We start from the raw sequence: 8,478 nt of genomic DNA, 5'->3' as shown, positions 1-8,478 counted from the left end.
TTGTGTGTGTGTGTGTGTGTGTGTGTGTGTGTGTGTGTGTGTGTGTGTGTGTGTGTGTGTGTTTGTGTGTGTGTGACAGGGTCAGGGTGATGCTTGTCAACAGACCTCAGCCATTAGCTTTTGACTCTGAGATGTTTTTGTGGCTCACAGAAAACAATTCAGTCAAGAAAAGGACAAAGTCCAGAGGGAGCGTYTGTCAGTCAAACCACTGAGCTGAAATATGAACTCTTTATCATAATTATTCACATCAAACACTCACAAGCTAACTATGTTCAGAGCAAACAGCAGTTTACTGTGGTTTTAGATTTTAAAAACCATATACATATACAAATCTGTTTAAAATCTGACATTTTTAATATCGATACACTGAAATATATCGCGATATTTCATCTCCTGATACTTTATCAAAAAAATGTGGATTACAGTTGGAGTTCTCGGTGTTAAGTGTTCTTCTGATTATATAAAGGCAAACTTTATTCAGATATTATGCAAGTAAGTTCATCTTTTAGAGGAAAAAAAAGTGCAATACAGTACATTGCCTTAATTAAAGTATTGCAATATATCGCGATTTATCGTGACACGATATATCATATCACCAAATCTTTGACAATACATAGCCCTATAAGTGAAAGGCTTAATTTGATAATAATAATTATTTTTAAAAACATATCTAATTCACATTGACAATTGGAGCWAGACCTGTCACAATAATAAGACAATAAAAATACAATAAAAGACTGCATAAACTGCGAAAAAAGTTTGCATTTATGCATTTTGTGACTCAGATGGAAGCTTGAAGTATTTCACCAATCAAATGGAGCCCTTCATGTATTTGGTCAATTGGATGGATCTCTTCATATTTTAAAAAAATTCATGCTGGATTGGAAATGATTAGTTTTTTTTGCTCTGAACCCAGAGCAGAAAGACATCAACAACACATACTTATTTGTTTATTTATCGCAAATCATATCGTCGTCACAATATTAATCAAAGCTATTGCACATTGCAGGTTTTCATATTGTTTACCTAATTGACATTGGCATGTGAAATCAAAATGGTGTAATTTCTGTCACAGATCTGCGATAGGGAGAACAGAGTTCTCAGCGTCTTGCTAAATATAAATCAGGCCTTAAGGCATGAGATCAAGAGTTGTGCAAAAGCAAAACAAAAGATTTCCCAACGTTCACCCATGGAGCCTCTGCTCTCTAACTTAATGAGCACAAGTTCTGTTTTTTTCTCCGAACCAAAGCCAACAGTGAGTTTCAGTTTGCTGCAAGATTAAAATCACATATTTGTAAAAGCCACACTTCATAACACCTCATAAAATAAAAGCATTAATATTGTTTAATGGTTTTTCCATAACATTTCATTTATTGCTCCATTTTAATTTGCATGTGTTTTTGAGTTTATCATAAAAACTTTTTATATAAAATCTGAGAGATGCAATTAAGTGTCGGTGCTTTGCAGCATTAGGTCGAGCAGCCGAGGCGTGTTTACTGTTCCGCAGGCCGGAGTTTATGAAAAACATATCTTCCCCTGCAAATTATCAGGTTTGGAACATTTGTTTCATATCAGCCACCTCACAGCAAGCATTTGTTTTTTTTATTAAAACATTATTTATTGCCTCATGCTGATCTGCATATGGATGTGAGCGAATAATCTGACACTCACACAACCACACACGAACACACACAGTGGGAACAATGCAGCGTGAGTCGTTTCAGGGACTGTGCCTGCTTTGACATAATTGGGTAAAACAAAGTTTTTGGAGTTCCTCCRGGGTTTATTTTTTTATTTTTTTCCGGAGTGATTGAAGGATGTTGCAGAGCGTTGTTTAAAAACGCAGCTTTCTGAATTATTAAAGAGAAACGTGTCGGCAGCAGAAAGCAGCCGTTGTTTTTGTGCTTTCAGGAGTTTTGTTAGGCCGAGGGGACGCGTTTCCGCTCTGCTCACATTGCTGCTGCGCTGATGATTATCACTTATTATTTTTCTGCCTCTAATTGATATCAGATCGGCCCGGCCCCGAGCACATTGGTATTCTGCAGCGCAGCTGAGCTGATTACCATGTAATAACAACCACATGGGCTGCAGAAACACTCAGGGTTGTCCTCCGGGAGGTGTCCAGGGGAGGGGAAGGCTTTAGCTGACTCAGCTCCTCTGCTCTGAACTGAGCTCTAATGAGGATCGAGTGCAGTTATCTGTCAGTCACACACAGGAAGTTTTATATTGTTCGCAAACAAACACACAATCACAGACACAACCCATTTAACTGCTTCTCCCATGTGTCTCGCTGAAACACAACAACCTGAGCTTACCTACACTCTACGCTGTTTTTATTTTTATTTTTTACACGTTCGCGTCGTTCTGTAATTTGAAGGAAATGTGTTCATTTTTACGAAGAAGCTAATTGGAAATGCTSGTGTGCGTTCGTGCCCTGGAGAGCTGCTGTTTCTCACCGGGGAGCCCGTCCAGCTCTCAGGCCAAATGTAGCTGCGATGAGGGTTTAATGTGGCAGAAAACGGCTCGTCCACTTGGAGCGTTCTGTGTATTAATGAGACTTTTTTTTTTTACAGATTATGTGCGTTTTTAGGGTTTTAAATGTATTTATGCAAGCACTTATTGCAAGGTTGTGTTTTATTGAGTTGAATAAAAGATATTTGTCCTCTTCTTACATGTGATGGAGAATTAAAAAAACACAAGTTTGATTAATCATCCTGAGTCTGGGCTTTGTTCTGRTAATTATATCCTATAAAAATGTAATGAATCAATGTAAGAGAAGCAGAATGGGTTTTATTTCATCATCTTTTCAATATTTTAGCAAAGGAGGTAAGATTTAGTTCCACGTGTGTGTAGAAGAGATTCAACAGTTTGTCATAGTTGATGAAAACAACTAAATCCAGTTAAAACAGCTCTTAAAACATAAAGGTTTAAWATAAGATAAAAGAAGCAAAAAGTTGAAAAAGTAACCAAAATTGCTTAATGGAACAAAAAGCTACATAAAAACTGAATTAAATGGAACAATAACTACAACTAAAAGAAGCAAAAAACTAGCTATTTGTTAAATTTAGCAGATTGATAGCTAAAAGCTTAAAGAAACAAAAGGCTAGCTAAAATTTAAAAGTAGCAGAAATGAAGGATAAATGCTAAAAGTAGCAAAATGCTAGGTAATTGCTAAATTTAGCAGACTAATAGCTCAAAGGTTAAAGAAACAAAAGGCTAGCTAAAAACTAAAAGTAGCTAAAAGCTAAATGTATGATTGATAAAGCTAAAAATAGCTAAATTTATTAGTTGAATTTATCAGACTGATAGATAAAAGCTAAAATGACAAAAAGGCTACCTAAAAGGAACAACAAAACTAGTAGATGTACGTAGTAGAATAATAATGAAAAGCTAAAAGTACCAAAAGGTTAGCTAAAAGCTAAAGTACCAGAATGATGTTAAAAGCTAAAAGTAACCAAGGGTGAGCTAAAACCTAAATGTAATAGAATAATAACCAAAAGCTAAAACAAACAAACAAACGGCTTGCTAAAAGGAGAAAAGAATAGCTCAAAACTTTATGTAGTAGAATAACAAAAAGCTAAAATTTGCAAAAGGCTAGCTAAGAGTAGCAAAAGGCTATATAATTGCTAAATTTAGCAGACTGATAGCTAAAAGAAACAAGAAGCTAGTTAAAAGCTAAATGTAGTAAAATGATAACCAAAAGCTAAAAGTGGCAAAATACTGTATTAGCTAAAATTAGTAAGGTTAACTAAAATAGTAAARTAGCACAACAGCAGATAAAAGCTAAAAGTAACAACAAAAGTACAAGAAAACAAATGTAGAGTAAATACKCTGGTTTCAAAGTGAAGAGATCTGAATATATTTATGAATAAAAACATTTATAAAGYCACCCTGCTTTGTAAAACTTTTCAGTTTTTTTACTTCTGTCTCTTCAGCTCACATTAAAAATTAGTTTTTGTGGTGTTTCAGTTTTTTCAGTTTTGTACACTGAACAAATCTATTGAAAAAAATCTTAAATGTTTTTCTGCTGAGTTTGAGCCAAGATATGAATCAGCCTCTAGTAGTTGAACACATGTGGATCCTCTTTTTCAGAGACAACAGGCACCAAATTATRAACCTCTTCAGAAGAAACGGAGCGAAATCCTAACTCCAGGCAGATGTTTTTTGTAGTGTTTCCATTATAAATCTATTACTAACCATCCTCCTCCTGATCCCTGCATGGCCCTGTTCCTGAGCACCTCTCTGACCTCCTCCGTTCTTCCATTTCATCCGTGACGCTGGCTTCTTCTCCATCCTTTACTCCCAGACTGCAAACTTTCCATGACGGAGCTTTCAGTGTTGCAGCTCGAGCCTTTGGACGCTCTCACAGCTAATATTTGCTTCATCCCTGGATAGAATCTTAAAACTCCTTAAACATGATTTATTCAACAAAGCCCAGAGTCTAACCCAGATTTTCCCTCCAGCAGACTCTGAACGATTGGTTCTGGTTCTAACATCTCTGTCCAACATTCCAGGGTCTACATGAAAGGTGCTATATAACATGAAGAGGTTTTAATTATTAAAAATACACAGATTAGGACCTCTAGAATTACTGTCATATCTAGATAACTGTAATGTCAATAACTTGAACTAAAGTAGATTTTGTTTGAATTTTAGTGGAAACAGGCAGCTCAGTGAGGTATCAACTTTTGCTGTGAAAGCAAACCAAAAAGAGTAATCAAATTAAGTCATAATTAAAGTGTTATACACAAAAAAACTGCTAATTTGCAGCAATGTTACACAAATGTGTCAATTTATTTGCAGCGATAAACGTCTGCAGTGGGATTGCAAGTAGAAAATTTGCATATTTTCTTACATCAGRCTGTTWGGTAGGATTYTGGAAGAGGRCGKTGATCAACTGTGTGKTTTTTTTGGCTTCGTAAAATCACTGCGGTCACCCTTACGCTGCTTAACAAGTTTACGAAATTTACGCGACGTAAAAAGAATACAACTCTTGGCGAACCTGAAAGTCGGCAGGGGGCGTCCTGGGGCGTCGCCATCTGAAAGAACAGGGCACCCCTCTGTCTTAGAGCATTTAAAAACAACGTTGAAAAAAAAAAAAAAAACAACGTTGACCAAAGTCCTTCAAAAGGAGGTTAAGAACTATTGTGAKAAACCAACAGAAAAATAAATTAAATGAAAATAAAACAGCTGTAAAAATACAGGCTGAACCCTCAGGGGTCACATTATTAGGATTCATGTCATCGTTGTACCGTCAGAGGTGGTCTTAAAGGTTTGGCAGATTGGTTTTATTTTGTATTTTAAGCATGGCTCTATTCAGAGTTGAGTCAGTTTGTTGAGGCTGTAATTCTAACCAGAATGAGCTGAAATCACGTTCAAAGGAAACTTCAGAATGACTCACTTTGTGTTCGGACTTATGGTTTGTGTTAGGTCGGTTTGTATTGAGTGAGTTTTGATCAAATGCTTTTTATGCCTCAAGGCTTTTTCTTTGCTCGCGATTGTATAAATATACCCAGATGATCGACTTCTATAGGTTCTCTTTAACATTTGTAACACCTTTGCCGTCATCAAATCTGGTTTCTTCTTTGGATTTCACTTTGAGGGACAGAAGAATGATGAYGTCCCGTTCAACAAACGCTGGACGTTCTTTTTTTCTCCTTCCAAGTTTAAAGAAAACACGCTGGAGACTCACCCAGAGGAGCCTGGTGGGAGTCAGAGGGAAAATCTCATATTTAATCTAATCAAAGGACTCATCAGAGGCTGGAATTAATCAAATCTATCCGGGAGAGGAGCTTTGAACATAAAAATATGGAAAGAGAGCGTGGAGGCATTTTGAGYGAAGAAGAGGATATGATTGGACATAATGAATGTCTCGGTGTTAGACAATAAGAAATGGGGTCTAAATCACCTTTATTTTCCTCGGAGCTGAGAGAGCCCTCCTTCTGTCTGTGCATTAATATCAAAGCAGTTCACTCCAAGTCTAATTTCAGCTTTTTGATGGGACTGAAATGGACCAGAACTCTTTCCGGAGTTTGTCGAAGTTTACTCGTTAAAAGTTAAATACATATCTGAAAGTTTACATCTATACCAGAGGGATATCTGATGTAAATATAAACAACTTTTAGAGAGTTCAGTAATAAACACTCAACGTTTTAAAAACCTCGTGGTTTAATTGGTGACTAAAGATTGACCAAATATTGTGAGAAAATTTACATTTATTTCATTCCTGTCTCATTTAAGTCTGTACAATTTTGGGAAAAAACTGACATTGCAATATATTTTTATACCCCTGCGATATACACTGAAAAAATACAGGAATTTTCAACAAATGACTTGAATAACACTTTGTTGTGTTCTCCCTTTATGATTTTGTTGATGTAAACTATTGTGTTAGCTTGATTCTTGCAGTGTCTTTGGGTTTTAAGAAAAACACTGAGTATGTTTCCTTCTATCGCGCAAACATGAATTGCGTTTCTTAGTTTCTGTTTTCCGTCGTGCTTTAATATTAGCCTTCATGCTAACCGTATTTTACCTTGTTTCCACCAGTTCTCTGCAAATTCCTTGTTTTAGTCCAGAATTCGTTGACACTTCTCTGAAAAATTCTCTTCTTCTCAGAAGATTATTTTCTTCTTCTTCTACCTTTTATATTATTTGATTTGTATTTTTTGTTGTATGTAAATTTTATTTTATTTTGTAATGAAATGAATTGCTTTGTTTTTAAATGAAATGGATAAATGAATAATGTCAAAAATTTTGCCGTTATTGTCCCAAAAGTTTCACAACAAAATAGTTTCTACATTTTTTTGTACAAAGTCGCCGTGCCAGCTGGTGGAATCAACTCATTAAAATAAAAGTCGTAACACTCGACTGATTAGTCCCTAAACGATGCTCAAACAAAATATCTTGAAGCTTTAGTGTCACTTTGCTGTGCAGCCATGTTTATGTGGATAATGTTTGAAAATCACATTTAGCAAAACTGCATTCTGGGTCATGCACACTATTGTTTCTGCGCACTTCGGCTCTTTTTATTGCCAGCTCAGTGACTGGCTGCCCCCACATTTATGATTTATTGAAGTACACTTTTGAAATGAAATATGTATTTTTTTAATAATTTCCGTGGAGATTTTTTAGACCTAAGTATGCTTTCTGTCAGAGTACGGGTCTGGAGCAGGGTTATTATTGTTAACTAAAACTAACTCCATCTTTTTGTTGTTTCTCCTCCAGCTGATAGCGGTATATGACGAACAGGAGCCCCACCACGGAGGCGATGGCACCAGCGCCAGCTCCACGGGGACGCAGAGCCCCGACCTGTTCGCCRCAGACCTGAGTGGCGGCAGCGCGGCCTCAGCCTTTCATCCCTACCAGGCCACCAGCGAGATCGAAGTCACGCCTTCGGCTCTGCGCACCAGTAAGTCCTCACCCACCAGAATTTAAAAAAAGGGTTTAAATAAAAAATGTATGTTCTGGGTAAGAGGTCACGGGGTTACGGTCCACTGTTCATTAAAGAGCTGCAGCATTACTTTTAAATGATAAACACTCGAGTCAGTTCTTGTCGCTTTAAACTCATTGTCCTCATCGAGTCAAATGTCAGCAGCTACAGTAGTTTAACAGAAAACCCAACAAATCACCTCATCACCTCTCGCTGGAGCTTTGTCCATAAATTCAGTTAATTGGACAGGAGCTCCCTTTTTTCAGGCGCAGTTCACAGTTTGATCTGCTTCCAAAGTGGCTAATTGGTTCAATTCGCWGCCCCCTAAATCAAATTTGACACTGAGCGCGGTCACCTCTGTGGTTCTCCCGGCCAGGTCGCTTCTTTTAGTCTAATTACTGAGAGTGTGGACAAGAAGCAGGCTTTTGTTACTGATCTGACACTTCGGATGAAGCAGAACCTTTTTTCAGTACAGACAGAAGAAAACAAGAAACAAAATGTATTAAAAGTTAGAAAAAAGATTCAGGTAACATATTTCCTCATATTTAACTGTGTTCAGAAAATGCTTTTACTAGGGTGGTGTATTGGCAAGAATTTGATATGATACATGACGCAGGGGTCACAATACGATATATCGCGATTTTACGATATATCACGATACTGTAAGCAAATATATTGCCATTTTTTCCCCTCAAATTCTAATTAAAAAACTTTTTTATATGATTCCTCTTAATGCTAATGTTTGAGCTAGCAGTATAGTCTCTGGCTGTGTCCAAAACGGCAGGCCGGGTCCTCCGAAGGCCGAATTCGTCGGCCGCATACGTCACAGCGCCGCGACGAAGGACGTCCAAAACTGAAGACTCCTCCGATGCCACTGACAAATACGTCCTTCCTTTGGCCCGAATCGAAGGACAGGTCTGATGAATCCTTCCCTGCCCAGCATATCCCATAATGCATTGCGGCCCGACCAGAGATTTTTTATGCTAGTAATGGCGGACGAAGCGAGAGAAAAGAATACGTTTTAAATTAAAATATGGTGATATAAAAAT

General features: G+C 37.3%; 1 protein-coding gene across 1 annotated transcript in view; it reads left to right on the top strand.

Annotated features, from left to right (window-relative positions):
- LOC106534000 (partitioning defective 3 homolog) overlaps positions 1-8,478 on the top strand; it is a gene marked incomplete at its 3' end in the record, with an annotated part of 82,156 nt that overhangs the window by 11,569 nt on the left and 62,109 nt on the right. The window contains 1 exon segment of the mRNA XM_014030496.1: positions 7,225-7,408. Within this exon segment, the coding sequence (XP_013885950.1) occupies positions 7,225-7,408 (184 nt within the window).

This window comes from Austrofundulus limnaeus, unplaced genomic scaffold (genome assembly GCF_001266775.1).
Source record: "Austrofundulus limnaeus strain Quisiro unplaced genomic scaffold, Austrofundulus_limnaeus-1.0 Scaffold1071, whole genome shotgun sequence".
NCBI classification, from domain to species: Eukaryota; Metazoa; Chordata; class Actinopteri; order Cyprinodontiformes; family Rivulidae; genus Austrofundulus; species Austrofundulus limnaeus.
The sequence above is the reverse complement of the archived record's forward strand: the minus strand, read 5'-3'. Positions and strand labels throughout refer to the sequence as shown.